The sequence below is a fragment of the Thamnophis sirtalis genome, unplaced genomic scaffold (assembly GCF_051295495.1).
Source record: "Thamnophis sirtalis isolate CommonGarterSnake01/CBP01778 unplaced genomic scaffold, rThaSir2_p1.2 scaffold_2, whole genome shotgun sequence".
NCBI lineage: Eukaryota > Metazoa > Chordata > Lepidosauria > Squamata > Natricidae > Thamnophis > Thamnophis sirtalis.
The window spans coordinates 44,056,666-44,081,040 of NW_028261382.1; the positions used below are offsets into that span (position 1 = coordinate 44,056,666).

At 48.6% G+C, this 24,375-nt stretch overlaps 1 protein-coding gene across 6 annotated transcripts in view; it reads left to right on the forward strand.

Annotated features, from left to right (window-relative positions):
* MACROD1 (mono-ADP ribosylhydrolase 1) overlaps positions 1-24,375 on the forward strand; it is a 198,491-nt gene that overhangs the window by 110,250 nt on the left and 63,866 nt on the right. For all 6 annotated transcript variants that reach the window (XM_087705234.1, XM_087705233.1, XM_087705232.1 and 3 more), the window contains one exon: positions 22,449-22,478. In XM_087705234.1, the coding sequence (XP_087561360.1) occupies positions 22,449-22,478 (30 nt within the window). The remainder of the gene's footprint in view (positions 1-22,448; positions 22,479-24,375) is intronic.

Genomic DNA, 24,375 nt, shown 5'->3' on the forward strand with positions numbered 1-24,375 from the left:
GTCTCCTTTCTCATCTCTTTTGCCTATTTCCCCTGCGGCGGCCTTGAGGTTCGTTGCCAACTATTTCATAACCGGGACCTGCTACTCTCTTTTCTCTAATTCTGTGATATCCTGTGAAATCTGATGAGTTTGTTGATTTAAACAGAGGCTCTGCCCTCTTGGGGAAACTGGGGTGGTGGGGAGGAAGGGAGGTGGAACGAGATAGCAGGGATGGAAAGCTGAGATTAAAAACTGGGCTAATCCAATAATCTGCCTCCCGCTTCCCCCTCCCTCTTCCCCCAAACTCTTTGCAAGATCCCCTTTCGTTAAACCTTGCCAACTTTCACTTTGGCTGCGTGGCCCCTTATGAAAGCAGATTTAATCTCCCCAAAGATTTGAGTCAGAAGAGAGAGAAAAACAAGTCACCCCCCCTTGCCCTTCCCTGTTGCCCCAAATTTGCCCGGCGGAGTGTCAAAAATCTCCTCCTCCCCCCGTGTAATCCGCCAATCCTCCTCGCTTGCTAACTCTGGAGCTTGGAAAATCCCAGATTTGCACACCCGAAGCGTATTTCGAGGGGTGGGGAGAGGCTGGCGTACCGGCTGTGCACGTTGAGGGCGGTTTGGGCCCCCTTCTCGCCGCGAGGAAGAGCCCGAAGGGAAGGCTGCAACGGGGCCCTGAGGGCAGAACTGTTTGCCACCCCCCTGCTTGAATCTTTAAAAAAAATTAAAACCCAGACCAGATCTCGGTTATATCTTCTCAGCTGCCCGAGGAAGGCTTCGTATTTTTCAAGGCGTGGGAGAAGGAGTACCTGCATATCACTCAATAGATCTCAACTACAAGGGGTCGGATTTTGCAGCCAGTTGCTCCCTCACACCCGGGTAGCATCCTTTGACCAGGCTGCTCCACACGGCGCCTTCTCTACGCTTCCCTTCGCAGCCAATCCTACAGACGCCAGCATCTCTGCATTCATATGCCAGTCTTGCCCAGGAAGAGCCGTGCCAGCCAGAGGGTGCAGGAAAATTCCCCGCTCGGCTTGCCAGCCACGGCGGTGGCACCCTCTGCTCCTGGCCAGGTGTGAACTCAACAGAGATGCACACCTGGGCAAACTAACTCCCTCTTCCTTCTCCTGGACCATCCAGCCTTCCCTTCTGTCAGTCCGAGCATCTCAGCACAGCGCCACACTCCCCCCCAAAAAACCCCTCACAATTTTTGCACGCCACGGGTGGGAGGGTTGAGGGGGAAAAGAATAAAGACGCCTTCAAAATACACCGCAAGACATATCAATCTCTCCTCCCTGCCTTGATGTCTTCAAACCGCCGGCAGGGCCAATCCCAAGTCCCAAGATTTCTCCCCAAATCAAAACAACCCCCTCCCCACCCCCCAAAGAAGTATCAGATGCCAGTTTGATGCCCTCCGGAAATTCCCCAGGAGCCAACATTTCCCTCCTTCTCCGGTTTATTCCGATCAGCCATCCGTTGTGTGCCATCTCGGTAAAAGGCAAGCCGTTTGCAAGCTCATCTCTTCCTTCGCCCCCCCCCCCTTCACCCTAGGAAGACCAAATGCTGCCAGCTCGGTTGCCCCCGAAGCCTCCCCCGTCTGCTGCCCGAGCCATGCCAGGGGGATAAAATTGACCTTGCCTTACCTGGGTCAGGAGATTAGTCCAGTTGAGAGCGGATGGACCGAGCCCCCCCTCCTCCTCCTTTTTTTTTTCTTCTTCCTCCCCCGTTGGTAAAGTTTATGACGCCAGCCAGCTGCTTAGTCCAGTGGCGAGAAGCAAATAACCAGGAGGGAAGGGAATTGGTGATGACACGGTGGGAGGGAGGGAGAGAAGGGGAGAGCAGGGCAGGCGAGGGAAGGAGGGGAAAGCTGGGATGTGAAGGGGAGAGAGAGAGAGAGGAGAGAGAGAGAGAGAGAGAGAGAAAGGAAGGGAGGAAAACACCCCTCCCCTCTAAATGGAGAGCAGAGATTAGCCCAGGGACATTATCCCTGCAGCGAGCAGCGAGATGTACGGGTCTCGGTTGCTGTGTTTGTGTGTCTGTCTCTCTGTGTGTGTGTGTGTCTGCATGCCACACTCCGGAAGAGAGGATGCGGTGACACACAAACGCCAGATGAGATGAAGAGCGCTGTTGGTTAGTGCTCAGCACCGCTGTTTTTCGCCGTCGCGGCTGCCCGTGCCTGGGCGCCGGCTGGCTCGGTCCAAGCGAGACCTCCTACGCCTTCAGCATCTCCTCTTCTTCGCTTTGAAGTGCATCCTTTGGCGGCTGCCGGGGGGGGGGGGGGAGGGATGCTCTTCCCTCTCTCTCTCTCTCCCTCCCTCCCTCCCTCCCCTGATGTGCCAGGGGGGCGATTGGAAAGCCAGGAGATAAGGGAGGGGCGGGTTTGCCAAAAGCCCATTTGGACCAGAAGGGAATTTTGCATCCCTGCATGTCTGAATTCTTCCAGGGGCCGAACGGGGAGAATTTGGGGAGAGGGGGGTGGTGGCCTTTGAAGTCGGCCCAACCCTGATTCCAATTGAGCCTCAGGTGGGCACCCAATGGCCTGCTGAGATTCAGAGGAGACCCTGACCCAGGGTTACAGACAGTCCTCGACTTACGGCCGCAAAAGAGCCCAAATTTATCTGGCTCCATGAGAAAATGGGCTAAGTGAGGTTCCCCCCCCCATTTTACGACTTTCCTTGCCGCAGTTGTTAAGCAAATCTCCGCCGTTCTTAAGTGAGTTACACACCGTCGTTAAGCGAACCGGGCTTCCCAGTTTGACTTTGCTTGTAGGAAGGTTGTCACTGAGACTGTCACAAATATGAGGACCATGGGGGATGTTGCGACGATCGTAAGTGTGGAAAAACGGTCATGAGTCACTTCGCCCCCCCCCAGTGCCGTTATAACTTCGAAAGGCCACTAAGTGAACTGTCATGTCGTGGACTACTTATTATATTAACTCACAACTATAACAAAAAAAAAATACGGGGACGTCAGTGAGAATTTTGATTGTACTGAAGGGGGGGAGTGGAGTATTTCGCACACAAAACCCACCCCAAATTCTGCTCTGTAACAACAACATCTGTTGTTCCCATTTTAGAGACGGAGGAACTGAGGCTGGGAAAGAATACTGTCCCGTAACCCAAGCATGCTTGGCTGGGGGATTCTGGGAGTTGAAGTCCACCCATCTTAAAAGTCCCCAAGGTTGAGAGATACTGGCCTGCAGAAATTTGGAAGAGAGGTTTAAACATCAATCCATGCCTTGGTCTCTTTTTCTTCCCATATTCTGAATTTATTTATTTGTCACACTTCTTAACCACGCATCACCCTTAGAGAGGTACATCCCTCTCTGTCCGCTTCTTCCTAAAATAACCCTGTCTTCCAAATAACTCATTTTTTTTAGATTAGATTAGATTAACAGAGTTGGAAGGGATCTTGTAGGTCATCTAGTCCAACACCCCCCCCCCCCACCTAAGCAGGAGATCCTTCACCATTTCTGACAGATGGCAGTCCAGTTTCATCTTGAAAGCCTCCAGGGATGAAGCTCCCACAACTTCTGAAGGCAACTTCTGTTCCATGGGTTAATTGTTCTCCCTGTCAGAAAGTTCCTCCTTGTTTCTAGGTTGAATCTCTCCTTGGTCAGTTTCCATCCATTCTTCCTTGTCTGGCCTTTGGATGCTTTGGAAAATAGCTTGACCGCCTTCTCCTCTCTGTGGCAGCCCCTCAAATATTGGAAGATGCTCTCCTGTCTCCCCTGGTCCTTCTCTTCCCTAGACTAGCCAGGCCCAGTTCCTGCAACCGTTCATCACGTGTTTTAGCCTCCAGGCCTTTGATCATCTTAGACAGATTCAGATTAACAGAGCTGGAAGGGACCTTGGAGGTCATCTAGTCCAAGCAGGAGACCCTACATCATTTCTGACAGAGGGCAGTCCAGTCTCTTCTTGAAAGCCTCCAGGGATGAAGCTCCCACAACTTCCAAAGGCAACTTCTGTTCCACTGGTGGATTGCTCTCACTGTCCGAAAATGTCTCCTTATTTCCAGGTTGAATCTCTCCTTGGTCCGTTTCCATCCATTCTTCCTTGTCTGGCCTTCAGGTGCTTTGGAGAATAGCTTGAGCCCCTCCTCTCTGTGGCAGCCCCTCAAATATTGGAAGATGCTCTCCTGTCTCTCCTGGTCCTTCTCTTCACTAGACTAGCCAGGCCCAGTTCCTGCAACCGTTCATCGTGTGTTTTAGCCTCCAGTCCTCTCATCATCCTGGTTGCTCTTCTCTGCCCTCTTTCTAGAGTCTCAACCTCCCTTTGTATAGTGTGGTGACGAAAATATTTTCTTTCTCTCATTCTTCAGAACTGAAATCAAATGGCTTCGGATATTATTTTAACCCTGAGGGACAACAGAGGTCAGCAGCCAGTGAATTTCAGAGTGGTTATTTAATGAGAAAATTCGTGTAGTTGGTGCTCCAGAGTTTCAGCACAGCTCAGGTGCCATTAAATGTGCAGGATTTACAAGAGCCATGGTGACGCAGTGGTTAGAGTACAGTACTGCAGGCTGCTTCTGCTGACTGCCAGCTGCCTGCAATTTGGCAGTTTGAATCCCACCAGGCTCAAGGTTGACTCAGCCTTCCGTCCTTCCGAGGTCGGGAAAATGAGGACCCAGGTCTGTGCTGTTGTCCTTCCTTCCTTCCTTCCTTCCTTCCTTCCTTCCTTCCTTCCTTCCTTCCTTCCTTCCCTCCCTCCCTCCCTCCCTCCCTCCCTCCCTCCCTCCCTCCCTCCCTCCCAGTGGTTAGAATGCAGTATTGCAGGCTGCCCACTGCCAGCAGTTCGATCCTGACCAACTCAAGGTTGACTCAGCCTTCCGTCCTTCCGAGGTGGGTCAAATGAGGACCCAAATTGTTGGGGGCAAGAGGCTGATCCTGTAAACCACTTAGAGAGGGGCCCTAAAGCACCGTGGAGCAGTGATCTTCCTATTTACAGCCCATTGATCTTAGCTAGGGCGAGAAGGTGGGTATTGTAGTCCAGCACATGGGGGGGGGGGGGAGGCTGGTCTGGTCTGAAGTTGATTTAGCATCCCCCTCACAGAGAGATTTAGAAAGTTGCTCCTTCAAGCTTGCACCCACTAACTGCTGTCTTCCAGGAGAGAAAATGACAAGCTTTGTCAATATTTATCCATTCCTCATCGTTGCTTTGCTCTGCCCTGCTAATGAAGCAGCCTTCTGAGAATCTTACTCCTGCTTGCCAATTTTTATTTTATTTTATTTTATTTTATTTTTGCATTTGGCTAAACTATTCCTTCTAGCTCCATTCCTAAGCATGCTTTGAGATGGGCGGACTTTAACTCCCAGAATTCCCCAGCCAGCAGACTTTGATGGATGGACTTCAACTCCCAGAATTCCCCAGCCAGCTTGCTTTAAGATGGGGGGGGACTTCAACTCCCAGAATTCCCCAGCCAGCAGACTTTGATGGATGGACTTCAACTCCCAGAAATCCCCAGCCAGCATGCTTTAAGATGGGTGGACTTCAACTCCCAGAATCCCCCAGCCAGCAGACTTTGATGGGTGAACTTCAACTCCCAGAATTCCCCAGCCAGCTTGCTTTAAGATGGGTGAACTTCAACTCCCAGAATTCCCCAGCCAGCTTGCTTTAAGATGGGTGGACTTCAATTCCCAGAATCCCCCAGCCAGCTTGCTTTAAGAGTGGTGGATTTCAACTCCCAGACTTCCCCAGCCGGCACGCTTTAAAATAGATGGACTTCAACTCCCAGACTTCCCCAGCCAGCCTGCTTTCCGAGGGCTGGTGAATTCTGGGAGTTGAAGTCCACCCATTTTCAAGTTGCCAACTTTGAGAAACCCTGACAAAAGATTGAGGAAGCAAGAACGTGAAGTCAGCTCCGTTGTTTTCAGCAGGGGAACCGATCAGTTTGCTGCTCGACAGGAAGAGAGTTAAATAGAAAATAAATACTTCCTTTCCCTGATGTACTTCCAGATACATCGATTGCAGGTGGGCCATCCCGCAGTTGCAAAAAATGTGGGACAGGATTCTGCCCCTTCCAAGAAATCTTGTTAAAGACTCCGAAAATTCCATGGTGTGTATGTGTGTGTGTGTGTCAATTTTTACTTAGAAGCAGATATCCCAAATCCTGATGCCTCTTTTCCTGAAATTGGGACCAGCTGGGAAGGGGGCTAAAGGGCCAAGCACTCAGCTTCCATGCTGGCTGGGGAATTCTGGGAGTTGAAGCCCACTTCTCTTAAAGCATGCTGCTTGGTTTTCATTGTCGTTAGTCGCGAAGTCGTGTCCGACCCATTGTGACCCCATGGACAACATTCCTTCAGACCTTCCTATCCTCTGCCATCCTCTGGAGTCCATTTAAGATCTTTTTCTTTTTACAAGAAATTTTTATTTTTATTAAACAAACAACTCACTCACACACACACAAAAATAATCATGTCGTTTGGTTACAAGTGTTTTTTGCATCCATATTCTCAAATAGCATTTACCATCACAGATTTTTCATCTAGTATAACTAAATACCTCACTTTCATTGTACAATGTATAACAATTAATATTGTTATTTTTTTTCCAATAAACCTAATTCCCTTACATTCTTGATGGTCTATTTAATAACAGTATACCTTTATATAATCACAGATCCCAATGTGAAAAAGATTTACCAACCATTTATATTTGTCTACCACTGTTTTCAATTATGCATAACTCCACCAATCAACTATCGGATATGCTTATGTTCAATATTGTCCTTGTACGTCATACATTCAATATATACCAATTTTTAATTACTTCCTTATTAAAATTATTTATCAGCAACAAGGTATCTTTGTAATATATTCCATTTAAGATCTTAAATGGGCTCCATCCAGCCACCTCTCCCTCCCTCTCTCTCTCTCTCTCTCTCTCTCTCTCTCTCTCTCCCTCTCCCTCCCCCCTTGGGAATAGGGCAGCATATAAATAAAACAAATCTAAATCCTTCCTTTTGTCTCTCTGTTCCTTTTTTCTTTTTTTCTTTCATCTCTCTCTCACTCTTTTTCTTTCTTTTTCCTTTCTTTCTTTCTTCCTTCCTTCCTTCCTTCCTTCCTTCCTTCCTTTCTCTCTCTCTCTCTCTGTGTCAGTCTGTCTGTCTCTGTGTGTGGGGGAGGCAGTGGTGGGTTTCAAAAATTTTTGGAACCTCTTCTGTAGGTGTGGCCTGCTTTCCGGGTCCACTGGTCAATAGATTTGATGAACGGGTTCTACCGAATAGGTGCGAACTGGTAGGAACCCACCTCTGGCGCTCGGGATTCAAACCGCTGAACTGCCGACCTTTCTGATCGACAAGCTCAGCGTCTTAGCCACTGAGCCACCTTAATTAAAGTAGGCATCCCTGCAACCGTTTTCTTCAAATGGGGGAGGTACATTACGATTGTCAGTGCGAGATCCTAAATCAGTGTCCTTGTAACTTGGAATGGTCGCTAAAAGAACGGTTGTAGGTCGAGGACGACCTGCAGATCATGCACCCCAGGCACATCAAGGTTAACACCACTAAGCCTTTGGCATGCCTGCTGGCGCTGGGTCTCCAACCGATCCGTGTTCATTCCGGAGGCGGATTTGCCCTTGTTGGTATCATATCAAAAGCACAATTACCCATCGGTAATCCAGAAACAATCCTCGCGTTCAATGAGACGCAAAGCCACATCCGTCAATAATTCAAAAATGGTAGGCATTGATTTTTTCCCCCCCCTTTCTTTTTTTGGGTTTGTTTAAAAAGAAGCCACGCAACTTTTAAAGACGCCTCCGAAACGGGATGTCGGGAGAATAACCCGCCGATTGCCGGTGATGAAAAAAATGGTGATTTCGGGTGATTTCGGGGAAGCGCGAGGCGTCAGCTTAGCTCTTTGCGGAACGATGTCACGCAGTGACAAGGCTGAGATGTTTCCCCCTTTCTTCTTCTCTGTAAGCGGATTAAACTAATCTGGGGGTTTATATATATATATATATATCCGAGTGACTTTATTTCTTGCTGAAGCCGCACCTCGATACAACTGCAGTTTCGCCCATCTCAGGCAGCGCTTTAGGGGGTACAAACCAAACCCAGGATTGTGAGTGTGAGTGAGTGTGTGTGTGTGTGTGTGTGTGTGTGCGTGCATGCGTGCCTTGCACTATTGAGGTTTCCGCCCATTGCTTTGCGTCTCAGGGTTGAACTGTGGGGTCCTGGGTCATCTCTGTCCTTGGTTCCTGTCTTGAAGGCGTTTCATGGCCCAACTAGGTAGCATCATCAGTGCCAGAAGGGAGTGGGATTTGCAAGGAGGAGGAGGAAGGGGAAAGAGAAGGAGGAAGAGGAGGACCATGGGGTCCTGGGTGCTCTCTGAGCTTGGAGGTTTTCCTGCAGATGTTTCATGAACCAACTAGGTAACACCATCAGTGCTAGAAGGGAGTGGGGAAAAGGAGGAGGAGGAGGAATATTGCGGGGTCCTTGATGCTCTCTGAGCTTGGTGGTTTTCTGGCAGACATTTCATGACCCAACTAGGTAGCATCATCAGTGCTAGAAGGGAGTGTGGCTTGCAAAATAGAGGAGGAGGATGACGGTGGGACTGTTGGTTGCCTTTGTTTCATTACCCAACTAGGTAACATTATCAGTACTAGAAGGGATTGGGGCTTGCAAAGTGGAGGAGGAGGAGGAGGACAGTGGGACCCTCTCTGAGCTTGGTGGTTTTCTTGCAGACGTTTCATGGCCCAACTAGGTAGCATCATCAGTGCTAGAAGGGAGTGGGATTTGCAAGGAGGAGGAGGAAGGGGAAAGAGAAGGAGGAAGAGGAGGACCATGGGGTCCCGGGTGCTCTCTGAGCTTGGAGGTTTTCCTGCAGATGTTTCATGAACCAACTAGGTAACACCATCAGTGCTAGAAGGGAGTTGGGAGAAGGAGGAGGAGGAGGAGGAATATTGCGGGGTCCTTGATGCTCTCTGAGCTTGGTGGTTTTCTGGCAGACATTTCATGACCCAACTAGGTAGCATCATCAGTGCTAGAAGGGAGTGTGGCTTGCAAAATAGAGGAGGAGGATGACGGTGGGAGTGTTGGTTGCCTTTGTTTCATTACCCAACTAGGTAACATTATCAGTACTAGAAGGGATTGGGGCTTGCAAAGTGGAGGAGGAGGACGGTGGGACCTTCTCTGAACTGGGTGGTTTTCTTCCACATGTTTCATGACCAAACTAGGTAGCATCATCAGTGCTAGAAAGGAATGGGGTTTGGGGAGGAGGAGGAGGAGGAGGAGGAGGAGGAGGAGGAGGAGGAGGAGGAGGAGGAGGAGGAGGAGGAGGAGGAGGAAGACTGGGATCCTTGGTGGTCTCTGAGCTTGGTTGTTTTCTTGCAGACCTCTCATGACCCAACTAGGTAACATTATCAGCTCCAGAAGAGAGTGGGGCTTGCAAAGTAGAGGAGGTGGAGGATTGTGGGATCCCTGCTGCTCTTTAACCTTGGCGGTTTCCCTGCAGGCGGTTCATTATCCAAAGGAGGTGGCGGCTTTCGGACCTGTGGACTTCAAGTCCCAGAATCGCCCAGCCGGCATATGCTCCTCATTGGATTGCAAAAGGGAACGAAGCGCATGAGGCTAGTCCTCATTGTTGCAAAGCCAGCCTCTCAGTCTAGGCGTGGGGAGTATCAAGGACATTTGTGGGGGGCAGAGGGCGTGCGTCGATGTCTCATATTCCACCCCCAACTCTATTCAGGACAGCGATCCACAAACCCCACAATCCAAATCTCACAGCTGTGCGATGGACAATATCTCGGCTCCACATATTAGTGCCAACACCTCCTGCTGAAATTTGGCCTCCGTGTTTCGGGACCCCCGGTGCATGCACGAAGCGAGTGGGCGCTCATGGGGCGAACGGGTAGTAGCAAAAATGTGAAACCCACCGCGGCCTCCGATCCGCAGGCATCACCGATCATCGCATTCCAAAAAGCCACTCGTGCTTTGCACGCTCTGTGTGTGTGTGTGTGTGTGTGTGTGACTGTTGCATTTCTCTGGCTGACCTTTTTTTTTTGCGGGGGGGGGGAGAGAGATGAAGCGAAGGATGCGCAGGTGAGCCTCCGTCTGAGCAAGCATCTGCTGAGATTGATCAGCCGTGGCAGAGCGGCGAAGGGGAAGGAGGGGGGCAGAGCCATGCGCAGGTTGCCCGGCAACTGAAACACAGGATGCTAAAGAAGGGGAGAAGCCAAAGGGGGGCCGTGACCGGTTCTGGCCCAGCCTCTGGAGCAGGAACGGGGCCCGTTGGCGGGGCGCACAGAGGGGCGGGCAGCCCTCACCACCACCCCCCTGTGCGAACGCAAGCGGCTGTGGCAGGAGAGTCTTCTCCTCCCTCCTGGCGGTCCCCGAGGGCCGCTTTAAGAAAAGGCCGACAGCGTTTGTCTGAAATTGGTAGGGGGGGCCGCGATGGCGAACCAGTGGCACGCATGCCACAGGTGGCATTGCGGAGCCCTCTCTGCGGGCATGCCAACTCTCGCCCCAGTCAAACCTCCAACGCCCATGTGCATGCACCTCCCCGCCAGCCGGGCTCTGGGTCTCTGCCGAGGGGGAGGCACATGTATGCATGCGTAGGGGAGGGGATGCGCACATTGCATTTGGGGAGTTTGTACACATGTCTATGCCACCCCCCCACGCCCCACGCCCCATTTTGGGCCTGGAAGGCCTCATGCACCAACCTGGAAGCCAAAATGGGGTGCGGGGGGGGGACGTTTGCCCCCCGCCCCGTGTCCTGTTTTGGGCCCTGGAAAGTGTCCTGTACCAGCCTGGAAGCCAAAAATGGATGAGAGGGAGCCCACATGTGCAAGGGGCACTCCTACTCCTGCCCCCCCTGCATCTCCCTCCCTTCTCCTCCACCCCCCCCTCCACCTCCATTTTTTCTTCTCCTTCTCCTCCATCCCTCCTTCTCCTATTCCTTCTCCTCCTCCTCCATCTCTTCTTCTCCTTCTCCTCCATCTCTTCTTCTCCTATTCCTTCTTCTCCTCCTTCTCCTTCTCCTCCATCCCTCCTTCTCCTATTCCTTCTTCTTCTCCTCCTCCTCCTCCTCTTCTTTTCCTTCTGCATCCTTTCTCCTCCTCCTTCTCCATCTCTTCTTCTGCTTCTCCATCCCTCCTTCTCCTATTCCTTCTTCTCCTCCTACATCTCTTCTTCTCCTTCTCCTCCATCTCTTCTTCTCCTATCCCTTCTCCTCCTTCTCCTTCTCCATCCCTCCTTCTCCTATTCCTTCTTCTTCTTCTCCTCCTCCTCCATCTCTTCTTCTCCTGCTCCTCCTTCTGCGTCCTTTCTCCTCCTCCTCCTCCATCTCTTCTTCTCCTCCATCTCTTCTTCTCCTCCTCCTCCATCCCTCCTTCTCCTATTCCTTCTCCTCCTCCTCCATCCCTTCTTCTCCTTCTCCTCCTCCTTCTCCATCCTTTCTCCTCCTCCTCCTCCATCTCTTCTTCTCCTCCTTCTCCTCCATCCCGCCTCCTCCTCCATCTCCATCCCTTCTTCTCCTTCTCCTCCTCCGGCGTCTCTCCGTCTCCTTTTCCTCTCCATTAACCCCACTCCCTTCTAGCACTGATGACATTACCTAGTTGGGTCATCATGAAACATCTGCAAGACAACCACCCAGCTCAGAGCGCAGAATCACTTGCCCATCTTTTGAAAAGCTCCTCGTGCAAAAATCTTCCTCCTCCTCCTCCTCCTTCCCTAAGTTCCCCGCATCCTGCTGGAAACCTGGCATGGAGAAGGGGGGGTGGGAGTTCCATATCGCTTTCCGGAAGACGATCATCCATCCAGCCCCAGAGCCCCCCATCCCTCTCCTCCACTGCAGCTGCCTGCAGGCCCTGGAGCTGAGGAAGAACTGACAACTTCAGTTAGGTTGGCGGGCTCACCCGAGCCTGCTTGCTTGGGGAGGGCGGCGATGAAGCCTTTGCAGGCATGATTGACAGCAGCCTGCTTGTCTGTAAGAAGATTGGCAGGGCGGGGGTAGGAGGGAGAGTGACCCGGAGCGGCAGCAACTGGGTGGGCTGGTGCATTGAGACAGCTGATTTCGATAAGCCCCTTTCTCAAATTCCTGGCTTCCATAACATTCGACAATATTCCCCTTTGGTGTTCTACAACCCTCACTGGTGTTGAAACCATCATTAAACAAAACTGATGTAAGTTGAAGTTGTTGTTGTTAGTTGCGAAGTCGTGTCCGACCCATTGCGACCCCATGGACCACGTTCCTCCAGGCCTTCCTGTCCTCTCCCATCCTCTGAAGCCCATTGAAGCTCAGGCCGACTGCTTCAGTGACTCCATCCAGCCACCTCCTTCTCTGCCGTCCCCTTCTTCTTCTTTTGCCCTCCATCGTTCCCAGCCTGAGGCTCTTCTCCAGGGAGTCCTTCTTCCTTCTCATCAGGTGGCCAAAGTCTTTGAGTTTCCTCTTCAGAATCTGGCCTTCTAAAGAGCAGTCAAGGTGGATCTCCTCTAGGACTGACCGGTTGGATGGCCTTGCCACCCAAGGGACTCGCAGGAGATAGATAGATAGATAGATAGATAGATAGATAGATAGATAGATAGATAGATAGATAGATAGAGAGATAGAGAGATAGAGAGATAGAGAGATAGAGAGATAGAGAGATAGAGAGATAGAGAGATAGAGAGATAGATAGAGAGATAGAGAGATAGAGAGATAGATAGATACAGAGATAGATAGATAAATAGAGATAGATAGATAGATAGATAGATAAAGAGAGAGAGAGAGAGAGAGAGAGAGAGAGAGAGAGAGAGAGAGAGAGATGTAGATGATAGATAATTATATAGGTAGGTAAATAGGTAAGTTGATAGATAGGTAGGCAGTCAGTCAGACAGATAGAAGAAGTCCCCTTCTTCTTCTTTTGCCCTCCATCGTTCCCAGCCTGAGGTTCTTCTCCAGGGAGTCCTTCTTCCTTCTCATCAGGTGGCCAAAGTCTTTGAGTTTCCTCTTCGGGATCTGGCCTTCTAAAGAGCAGCCATGGTTGATCTCCTCTAGGACTGACCGGTTGGATGGCCTTGCCACCCAAGGGACTCACAGGAGATAGATAGATAGATAGATAGATAGATAGATAGATAGATAGATAGATAGATAGATAGATAGATAGATAGATGATAGATAGATAGATAGATGTATGAATAGATAGATAGATAGATAGATAGATAGATAATTATATAGATAGGTAGATAGGTAAGTTGATAGATAGGTAGGCAGTCAGTCAGACAGATAGAAGAAGTCCCCTTCTTCTTCTTTTGCCCTCCGTCGTTCCCAGCGTGAGGCTCTTCTCCAGGGAGTCCTTCTTCCTTCTCATCAGGTGGCCAAAGTCTTTGAGTTTCCTCTTCAGAATCTGGCCTTCTAAAGAGCAGCCAGGGTGGATCTCCTCTAGGACTGACCGGTTGGATGGCCTTGCAGTCCAAGGGACTCAATGCAGGAATCTCCTCCAGCACCAGAGTCCAAAGGCCTCCATTCATTGGCCCTCAGCCTTCCTTATGGTCCAACCTTCACAGCCCTCCGTTGCAACTGGGAAAGCCACAGCCTTGACTAGACGCACTTTTTTTCTCTCTTCTCCTTTTAGATTCTATATAAAAGGCAGCGTTGTTCCTTCTACCCATCGCCTTCCTGAAGCGAAGCTCGGGGAAACTGGTCGGTGTGTTCCTTCCTCCTGCGCCCCCCCCCTTTTTCCATTTTTATTTTTTGCAATTTGGCTTCTCCTTTCTGCCTTGTCAAAATTTTGATTGCGGCTTCCTCCTTGGCAGCAAAGCTCTTCTTGGGTTGTCTAATTCTTGAAAGGCGGGAAAGGGGCTGGGGGGAGAATCAGCTTTCCGTAGAGTCAAAACCGGCATCCTAACCGTCCTAATTCCCCGGGCAGGAGAAAGTTCGAAAAGGCTTCAAGCTTCAGCATCCAGGAAGCAAAAAGAGTGATGTTGGGGGGGGGGAGTCAAGGAAGAGGGAAGACCCCCCCATTTGAGGTGCCACAGGATAAGGATAACCCCAAACCCTGATCTAATTCCTTTTTTCCATCTGTCTTAGAGCTGCTGAAAAGTCCTGCCTGTTTTTTTTTATTAAAAAATCTGCTATATAGAGCAGTGTTTCTCAACCTTGGCAACTTGAAGATGTCTGGACTTCAAGTCCCAGAATTCCCCAGCCAGCGAATGCTGGCTGGGGAATTCTGGGAGTTGAAGTCCAGACATCTTCAAGTTGCCAAGGTTGAGAAACACTGACATAGAGAACTAATAGAACGAAGGGGAAATTTCCTGACAGTGGGAAGAATTAATCAGTGGAACGACTTGCCACCAGAAGTTGCGAATGCTCCAACACTGGATGTTTTTAAGAAGATGTTGGATATTCATTTGTCTGAAGTGGTGTAGGGTTTCCTGCCTAAGCAGGGGGTTGGACTAGAAGACCTCCGAGGTCCCTCCCAACTCCGTTATTCGGTTTGCTGTTCTGCTGTACAGCATCCAAACATTTGGCTTTTCTCTGGATTTAGATTTTTTTTCCCCAGGGTGACCTTCGAAAGCTCTGGAGCGCAGGCGAATTAAGTTGGAGGGCACAAGTTGCCCGAAGACTTTATGGCTCCCCTTTAAACGAGCTCGGAATTGTGATTTGAACGTGTCTTGCGAGGTTTCAGTCGGCAACATTTAGCAAGGAAGGACAGAACTGTGAATTTGCTCCACTGATAAATATTAGTTAATTAGTTAAAGAGACAGTTTGGTCTAGTGGTTGAAGAACCAAGCTAGAAAGTAAGAGACCATGAGTTCAAATCCCGCCTTAGACATGGAAACCAGTTGGGTGACTTTGGACCAATCACAAGGTGATGGTGAGTTCTAGTCCTGCCTTAGCCATGAAAGGAGGCTGGGTGAGTTTGGGCTAATCACCTGGTGACAGGGAGTTCTAGTCCCACTTTAGGCATGAAAGCCAGCTGGGTGACTTTACACCAATCACAAGGTGATGGTGAGTTCTAGTCCTGCCTTAGCCACGAAAGGAGGCTGGGTGAGTTTGGGCTAATCACCTGGTGACAGAGAGTTCTAGTCCCGCTTTAGACATGGAAACCAGTTGGGTGACTTTAGGCCAATCACCAGGAGGTGGTGAGTTCTAGTCCCGCCTTAGACATGAAAGCTGACTGGGTGACTTTGGGCCAATCACCCGGTGACAGTGAGCCTTAGCCATGATAGCCGGAAGCATGATTTTGGACCAATTCCCCAGGAGGTGGTGAATTCTAGTCCTGCCTTCCTGCATGAAAGCCAGCTAGGTGACTTTGGGCCTGTGACTCTCTCTCAGCCCAAACCCACCTCACAGGGTTGTTGTTGTTGTGTGTGGAGGGAGATAGGAGGAGGAAGGAGTATTAGCCCTCTTCGCCGCCTTGAGTTATTTGTAAAAATAATGAAGGCCAGAATGCAAACAAACAAATGAAAAACCAAATAAGCGAAGAGACAAATGCGCAATGATGCAAAAAAACAGATTTCTAAGAGCTTCAACCCTTTCTTTACACACACACACACACCCTTAATTCTTTCCACTCCCCCTTCTAGAAAAAAAAATATGTTTTTTTCAGCTGCTTCTCCTTAAAATCAGAAGCCCCAACAGATGTCTTCCCACCCCTGCCTGAAGCCCACCTGTTCATCGGCGCTTCCGTTAAGTCGCCTGGCGCAAAAAATTTCCCCCCGGCGAACGGGATGTAACTTTTATGGCCTGGCGTGAAATCGATAGGCAATTCACATATTGATTTTATGAGTGTAGTTTTATTTTATTCCTCCCTCCCTCCCCTTCCCCTCCGCCCGCCCTACACACACCGGATTACAAGCTGCTCGGGGGAAATGCAATATCTACATATTTTAAAAATAAAACAATATGGATATCGCTGCGGAGAGTCTGGCAGCTTTCCGCCACGTCAGATTCCTCTATTCGATATTCCTGCTGAGGACAGTTGCAGCTTTGCGGTACAGAGGGTCCTCAGCCTTACGACCTACGTTTAGTGACTGTTGCAAGTTACGGCGGATCTGGGGGAAAAAGCGGCTTGCGGCCGTTTTTCCACACTTACGACCGCTTCAGCATCCCCGCGGCCACCTGATCAAAACTCTTGGCAACTGGCATGTATTTAAGACGGTTGCAGTGTCCCGAGGTCACCGGGGAGGGGGGCGGTCGACAATCTTGAGCCAAGGTGGCGCAGTAGTTAAATGCAGCACTGCAGGCTACTTCAGGCTGACTGCAGTTCAGCAGTTCAGCTGTTCAAATCCCACCAGGCTCAAGGTTGACTCAGCCTTCCATCCTTCCAAGGTAGGTAAAATGAGGACCCAGATTGTTGTTGGGGGCAATATGCTGACTCTGTAAACCGCTTAGAGAGGGCTGAAAGCCCTATGAAGCGGTATATAAGTCTAACAATTGCTATTGCTAATCTTAACACTCTGATCGCATTTGGTTGGGGAATTTAGAATAGCATAGAGCTGGAAGGGACCTTGGAGGTCAACTAGTCCAACCCCCTGCTCAAGCAAGGGAAGAGAACTCATGTGCTGGAGCACTAAAGACCCGGTGGCCACTCAAAGCTAGAAGGCCGTAGGACTTCGGGGGGAGCCAGCAGCCCACTCCAAAGTGCCTTTTAAACAAGGGGTCCTCCAGAGTGAAAAAGTGGGAGCACTCCCTACAGAGCCGAGGTGGCGCAGTGGTTAAATGCAGCACTGCAGGCTACTTCAGCTGACTGCAGTTCTGCAGTTCGGCTGTTCAAATCTCACCGGCTCAAGGTTGACTCAGCCTTCCATCCTTCCGAGGTGGGTAAAATGAGGACCCGGATTGTTGTTGGGGGCAATATGCTGACTCTGTAAACCGCTTAGAGAGGGCTGAAAGCCCCAAGAAGCGGTATATAAGTCTAACTGTTGCTATTGCTATTGCTATTCTTGATAGCAGGACCTGTAGGGAGAATGTGGGATCTTCAGTTTCCTGGATAAAAGTCTCACATCACTCCATCCTTAAGTAACCTGCAGGGCAAAGCTTTAGTGTAAGCCCCTCTTCAGATTTTTAAAGGTATATTAAAAGTTTAAAAATACAGTCATATCCATCCCTCCCTCCATCCAATGGTGGGATTCAAATAATTTAACAAGCGGTTCTCTGCCCATCTGGGTAGGTGGGGCTCGGTGGTCATGTGACTGGGTGGGCGTGGCCAACCCAACATCACTCACATCGATGGGCGCTTGGCCTTAGCTGTTCCAATGTCATAAGGGTTAACCGGAGAGGCAGTTTTTGTAATCAGGGCAATAAAGATTAGGCTAGAAACAACATCAGAATGTTTCCTTCCTGCCTTCCTTACAGGATTAGCCCTGTAATGTGAGAAAAAACAAAATGAGATTTCTTCCAACAACCGGTTCTCTAAACCAGTGTTTTTCAACCACTGTGCCGCGGCACACTAGTGTGCCATGACATAATGTAAGGTGTGCCGTGGGGAAAACACTTTATATATAGTCAATATAGGCACAGAGTTAAAAATTTTTAACATTTTCTAATGGTGGTGTGCCTCGTGATTTTTTTCATGAAAAAAGTGTGCCTTTGCACAAAAAAGGTTGAAAAACACTGCTCTAAACTGCTTGGAAAGTTAAGAACCGGTTCTCCCGAATAGGTGTGAACTGGCTGAATCCCATCACTCCCTCCCTCCAGATAGATAGATAGATAGATAGATAGATAGATAGATAGATAGATAGATAGATAGATGCATGCATGCATATCATCTATCTATCTATCTATCTATCTATCTATCTATCTATCTATCTATCTATCTATCTATCTATCTATCTATCTACCTATCTATCTATCTCACCATCCATCCATCCTACATCTTAATCCATCCTTCCATCCCTCTAGCTATCCAGATAGATAGACAGACAGACAGACAGACAGACACTATATTGCCAAAAGTATTCGCTCACCCATCCACATAATCAGAAGCAGTTGTGAACGAATACTTTTGGCAATATAGTGTATATACATACATATATGAAATATCATCTCTCTCTCTCTCTCTCTCTCTCTCTCTCTCTCTCTCTCTCTCTCTCTCTCTCTCTCTCTCTCTCTCTCTCTCTCTCTCTCTCTCTCTCTCTCTCTCACCATCCATCAATCCTACATCTTAATCCATCCTTCCATCCCTCTAGCTATCCAGATAGATAGATAGATAGATAGATAGATAGATAGATAGATAGATAGATAGATCTATCTATCTATCTATCTATCTATCTATCTATCTATCTATCTATCTATCTATCTATCTATCTATCTATCTATCTATCTATCTATCTATATCCATCCATCCATCCATCCATCCATCCATCCATCTATATCTTGCTACCCTGAAAAGTTAATACCAGCCCACCCTTGTCTGCAGCCTGGCTGAGTGAGATCCCCTAGCCCCCCTACCCCCCCTTGTCTGGTGGGTCAGCCAATGCTTCCCCTCCCAGGCCTGTCCCTTTCCCACAAACTCCCTTCTCCTCTCAGCTCAGCCTCCGGGAGCAGCTGGCCGATTTCCCAGGGCGCCTGGGACCCATTCCGCGGTGGGGTGTTTCCGAGGTGAGCGCATCCTTACACGCTTGCTCCTGTTGCCAAGGCAACCTCCTGAAACAGGTGCAAAGCGCTAGGGCATGGGTGGGCGTGGGGAGGCTGTGATTGCTAGCTTGGGGGGGGGGGCAGCTGAGTGGGAAACGGGTGCCACTCTTGAAAGCTGCACCCAGAGGCATTTATGTGCTTGGCACCAGCCTGGGGCAGCGAATGGCCCCAATTCTCACAACATTGACGCATGTAGATGATAGCAGCAAGATATATCAGTGGCTAAGACACTGAGCTTGTTGATCAGTCAGCAGTTCGGCGGTTTGAATCCCTAGCGCCGCGTAACGGAGTGAGCTCCCGTGACTTGTCCCAGCTTCTGCCAACCCAGCAGTTCGAAAGCACGTAAAAGATGCAAGTAGGAAAACAGGAACCACCTTTGGTGGGAAGGGAACAGCGCTCCATGTGCCTTCGGCGTTTAGTAATGCCGGCCACATGACCACGGAGACGTCTTCGGACAGCGCTGGCTCTTCGGCTTGGCAACGGAGATGAGCACCGCCCCCTAGAGTCGGGAACGACTAGCACAGATGTGCGAGGGGAACCTTTACCTGATACTTTAGTGCAGGGGTCTCCAGGGGATTTTGAGACGTGTGGACTTCAATTCCCAGCATTCCCCAGGCAGCAACTGCAGTGGTTCTCTTTAACAACTGTGGCAAAAGAAAAAAGAAAGATTATACAAATGGTTGCAACTCTCTCACAATAGCGCTTTAAATTACAGTAGCAATCCCAGGCCCAAATGAGATCCTAAATCAAGTATAATCTGAAGATTGGACGTACCTTGTGAACCTGGGATCCTGCCAGCTTTAAAAAAAAGAAAAAGAAATTAAATAATTAGCTTTTCATCCCAAGCAGAGGGGCAGCGATGAAAATGAATAAATAAAGCGCAGATATAGCAAGTCAAATGCAGAAAAAGCAAAGAGGGGATGATGCAAATCCCCATAAACGGAACCCCAGAATCACAGTGCAGTTGGGCACATAGATCTCCGCTCAGAATTAAATCCCTCGGTGTTAATTGGACAATATCGACCCAGGTTTGCTTGGCTGGCTGTTTCTAAAAATGTAGCTAAGCTAATCTTTTGCAGGAAAAAAACAGCAAAGGGTCCTTTTGAGCCTCGGAGAGCATTTCACAAAAAAATGTGTATGTGAGAATCAGGAGAGGTTGTGGGTTTGTCTTTTTCAAGAAGGCGGCAAGTTCCTCCTGCAATTTTACATTCTTCCCTCTCCCGCCCCCCCCCCCTTCGCCCCTCAAGTTAAGATTAGCCAAGTAGCCCTGGACAGTTCGTTTTATGACTGTTCTGTTCTGACTGAGGCTTCCCAAGAGCATGAAGCCTGAAGCGAACTCTTGGCCCTGACAAAAACCCCTTTAGTTAATTTGCTGTGAATTCCACTTATTCACCTCCAGCAAAGTTTTTCGAGGGAGGATTTACGGTCACAGACCTTCTCTGGCTTGGAGAGCTGCCAGGCCGATCTCTGCAAAAGTTGGCAAGGACTCTCAGAGTCACGAACCAATTAAGCGAACTCATGGTCTCCTGCAAACTCCACTCCCCTGTCGCTCCTCTTTTATTTCCTCTGGGAGGGGCCATTCATAGTCCACCTGTAGCCTTATGCCCAAGTTGGCCCCTGTTCTTTAGTTGTTCCCTTTGTGTCTGGCCGCTCTGCGCATGCGCACACTGGGAAGAAGCTCCAGCTGTTCTTCTGCCTCACTGATGTCCGACTCTGAAGGCAGCTGATAACTGACATATAACTGTGGCCCCCTCTCTGCCTCCGACACAGAGCCCTTCTCCGAGCCTCCCCCAGACTCCAGGACTGGCTCAGGCTCCTCCCCAACCCTCCTCACTGCTCGAGTCTTCTGCCAGCTCTGCTGGCCGCTGGCGGGCCACAACACATTCAAAGTTACAACGGAGCTAAAAAAAGTGACTCACGGCAGATGTTAAATTAATCATATGGTTGTTAAGTGAATCTTTCACATTGAGTTTGCAATCAGAGGGTTGCAAAAGGAGATCACGAGACCACACACACATACCGTGACACTGCAACCGTCGTAAATATGAATCAGTTGCCAAGGGTCTGAATTTTGATCACATGACTTAAGTCACTTTCCCCAATGCCGTTGAAACTTCAAACTGGGTCATTCCATGTCAAGTAGTCTTGAGTTCAGAAAAATGCCCAGCTCGACCATCACAGATTTTGATGAGATTTGGTGTGAACATACACACACACATTCCCAATGAACCTTGGTAAAGTGTTACGTTTGCCCATGCAAAACTTGTGAAGATCTAGTCATTTGTCGAAGAGCCAAGGTGGCGCAGTGGTTAAATGCAGCACTGCAGGCTACTGCTAGATCAGCAGTTCAGCGGTTCAAATCTCACTGGCTCAGGGTTGACTCAGCCTTCCACCCTTCCGAGGTGGGTAAAATGAGGACCCAGATTGTTGGGGGCAATATGCTGACTCTCTGTAAACCGCTTAGAGAGGGCTGAAAGCCTATGAAGCGGTATATAAGTCTACTGCTATTGCTATTACTGCTATATTGTTTGACCCCCATACTGCAGCCTTCAACATTATGACCCTGAGATTTCAGCAACTTTGAGACATAATATCTCCGGCAATATTTTGTTGAGAGACACAAAACGTGGTCCTCTTGTACAACTTGTTGTGCTCTGTTAAACAAAATAATAAAAAGATCCTCCTGAGCTATCGTCATCTTGATAAGGTGGAGCAAAGTTGGCCCGAAAATGACTGCGGCTCGAAAAAAGGTTAAAAGTTTGGCTTTTTGTAACTCCGGAAGGAAAGGTATGAGAAACGTGAAACTTTGTGTGTAATAACTTAGCAACACAAGGTTGTCGAATATAAAATTTCATTCTCCTACTGCTTTCCAATAGTTCACAATTCACAAGCGGAGTGTAAAGTTGACAGTTTTTGTAAAAAACGCCAAGAACAGGGTGGAGAGATATTCGTAGAAAATGAAATACGTTAATATTTTTTACGATATATAGTTAAATAAGATAATGTTGTTAAGGGTGGATAAACAATTAAGTAAAACGCTTGTTACATTATCATGAGCCGAGGTGGCGCAGTGGTTAGGGTGCAGTACTGCAGGCCACTTCAGCTGACTGTTATCTGCAGTTCAGCGGTTCAAATCTCACCGGCTCAAGGTTGACTCAGCCTTCCATCCTTCCGAGGTGGGTGAAATGAGGACCCAGACTGTGGGGGCAATATATGCTGACTCTGTCAACCGCTTAGAGAGGGCTGAAAGCCCTATGAAGCGGTATATAAGTCTAACTGCTATTTAACTTGATGATATATGCTACCTATAGAAATTGGAAGAACAAATGGAAAATGAAGTGATAAAGTTGGTGCATGTTTTCTGAAAGGGCAAAAAATGATTTTGTCTAATGTGCTAAGAAAAATTTAAATTTAAGATGGAAACATGGGGAAAAAATAACGGGGCCGAAATTGGAAATGATAATGTGATGTAAAACTAATTATGTATAAGAGAGTGTAAAAGGGGGGGGGGGGATGGACGGACAACACTTTGTAAAGAGGTTTTAAAATTTATAACAAAAATAAAAATAAAAAACTTTATTGGGACAAAAATAGGCTATTTTCAGCCTGCTTTTACAAATAAAAGACCCTCTGGAAACTCTGTTAAATCATTCTCATTAGAAAGAGCCCCCCTAAAAAAGTAGGGTTGGTTTTTCAAATGGGGAGAAAGTTTGAACGGGACTCCGGGGATAAACCAACATTCCAATTTCTGGATGCTCCTTTCAGGTTCAGTGAGATTGTGGGTCCAATCAGGGATGGGGGTTGCAGATTGCAAAATTGGGCAACAACTCTTGAGCATGTGAATCATCCGAAATAGCTCTTAACCAGACAGCAATTTAACAACAGCTTTTTCTCTCTCTCTGTTTTCCTTTTAGCTAACAGTTCCCTGTTGGGAGGAGGCGGCGGTAAGTTTTCTAATTGATAGCTTTTTTCCCCCCCTCTCCACGTCTTTGCAATTAATATCTCGGCTGATTGGGAAGGGAAGGCAAAGAGGATCTGGGGGCACAGCTGGTGGCTGGCCCAGCAGATGTTTAGGGTGTAAAGGAAGGCCCAGCTGGGATTGGACCTAGTTTGACATCTTGGCCAGCCGTGACAAAACAGACGTTCCCCGCCAGCTGACCATTATGGCCATTCGGAACTTGTGGGGCTACACAACCCACAACCCATCCCGTTTGATTGCTGGCTGTGATGGGAACTAGAGTACAATTACTTCCTGAGGACTCTGCATCTTTCTTTGACTTTACCTTATTCCACTTTCACTTTCACTTTCACCTCACTTCATTTCCACTTTGACTTAAACCCACTTTCACTTTCACCCGACTTCACTTTCATCTTTGCTCTCCCTTTCACTTTACTTCCCCCTTCAGCTTTTCCTTCCCTTCCGCTTTCGCCCTCAGTTTCACTTTCACTTTGTTTTACTTTCACTTTCACTTCCTTCCCTTCACTTTCTTTGCTTCCTTCTCTTTTCTTTCTTTAATATTTATAAAATCAACTGTAGATTGTGTCCCTCCTGCTGCTGAAGTGACTCTTTCTCTCCGTCCTGTGGTTTCTTTCTTTCTCTGCTTACTTAAGAACTCCTTCATGGTATTGGACCTGGGTACTTGAGAGACCGCCTGCTGCCAATTACCTCCCACAGACCCATTGGATCTCACAGGGTTGGCCTCCTCCGGGTGCCACCTACCAGCCAATGCCACCTGGCTATTACCCGGGGGAGGGCCTTCTCTGTGGCAGCTCCGGCCCTCTGGAATGAACTCCCCGCAGGGATTCGGACCCTCACCTCTCTCCAGGCCTTCCGAAAAGCCGTCAAAACCTGGCTTTGGCGACAGGCCTGGGGGTGATGAGTTCCCTCCCCTCTCGACATGTATGGTTGTGTGACTGTTGTTTACTTTTATTATTTGTATTTTGTTTTTATGTTCCCCTTTTTTTCCCCCTTGAATTGTTCGCCGCCCCGAGTCCTCCCGGAGAAGGGCGGCATACAAATAATAAAATTCTATTCTATTCTATTCTATTCTATTCTATTCTATTCTATTCTATTCTATTCTATTCTATTAACTTTTCCCCCATGTCGTGGGCCCAGTGAATAGCTTGTTGCAAAGCCGGTTGTGAATTTATTTCTCTTTTGGGGGGGGATGTGGTGGGAAGAATCTTTTTTTTTTTTTTAATTCAAAGCCATCTGCCATGAAACTCCTCAATGCCTCTCTTCAATGCCTCTCTTCAATGCTGTGTCATGTAAAGAATGTATTTTGGAATTGTGCATGTTGTGGGATGCGTTCTTCTTACATATTATGTAAACATGTGTTATGTGAGCCTCCATTCCTGGAGGACTTTAAGAGGAGATTAAAGGTAAAGGTTCTCGTCGCACATATGTGCTAGTTGTTCCTGACTCTAGGGGGCGGTGCTCATCTCTGTTTTAAAGCCGAAGAGCCAGCGCTGTCCGAAGATGTCTCCATGGTCATGTGGCCAGCATGACTAAACACTGAAGGCGCATGGAACGCTGCTAGGTTGGCACAAGCTGGGACAAGTCATGGGAGCTCACTCCGTTATGCAGTGCTAGGGATTTGAACCACCGAACTGCCGAATTTTCAAGCTCAGCGTTTTAGCCACTGTGCCACCACACCTCCAAGAGGAGATTGGACAGCCATTTCTTTGAAATGGTGTAGTGGGTTGGACTAGAAGACCTCCAAGATCCCTTCCCACTCTGTTATTCTCTTCCCTGTCATTTCTAGACCCCATTTAAGAATGTATGGATTGTTTTCCAAATTCAGCCGGTGGCGGATTCTTCCATAAACCACTGCCTGGGGA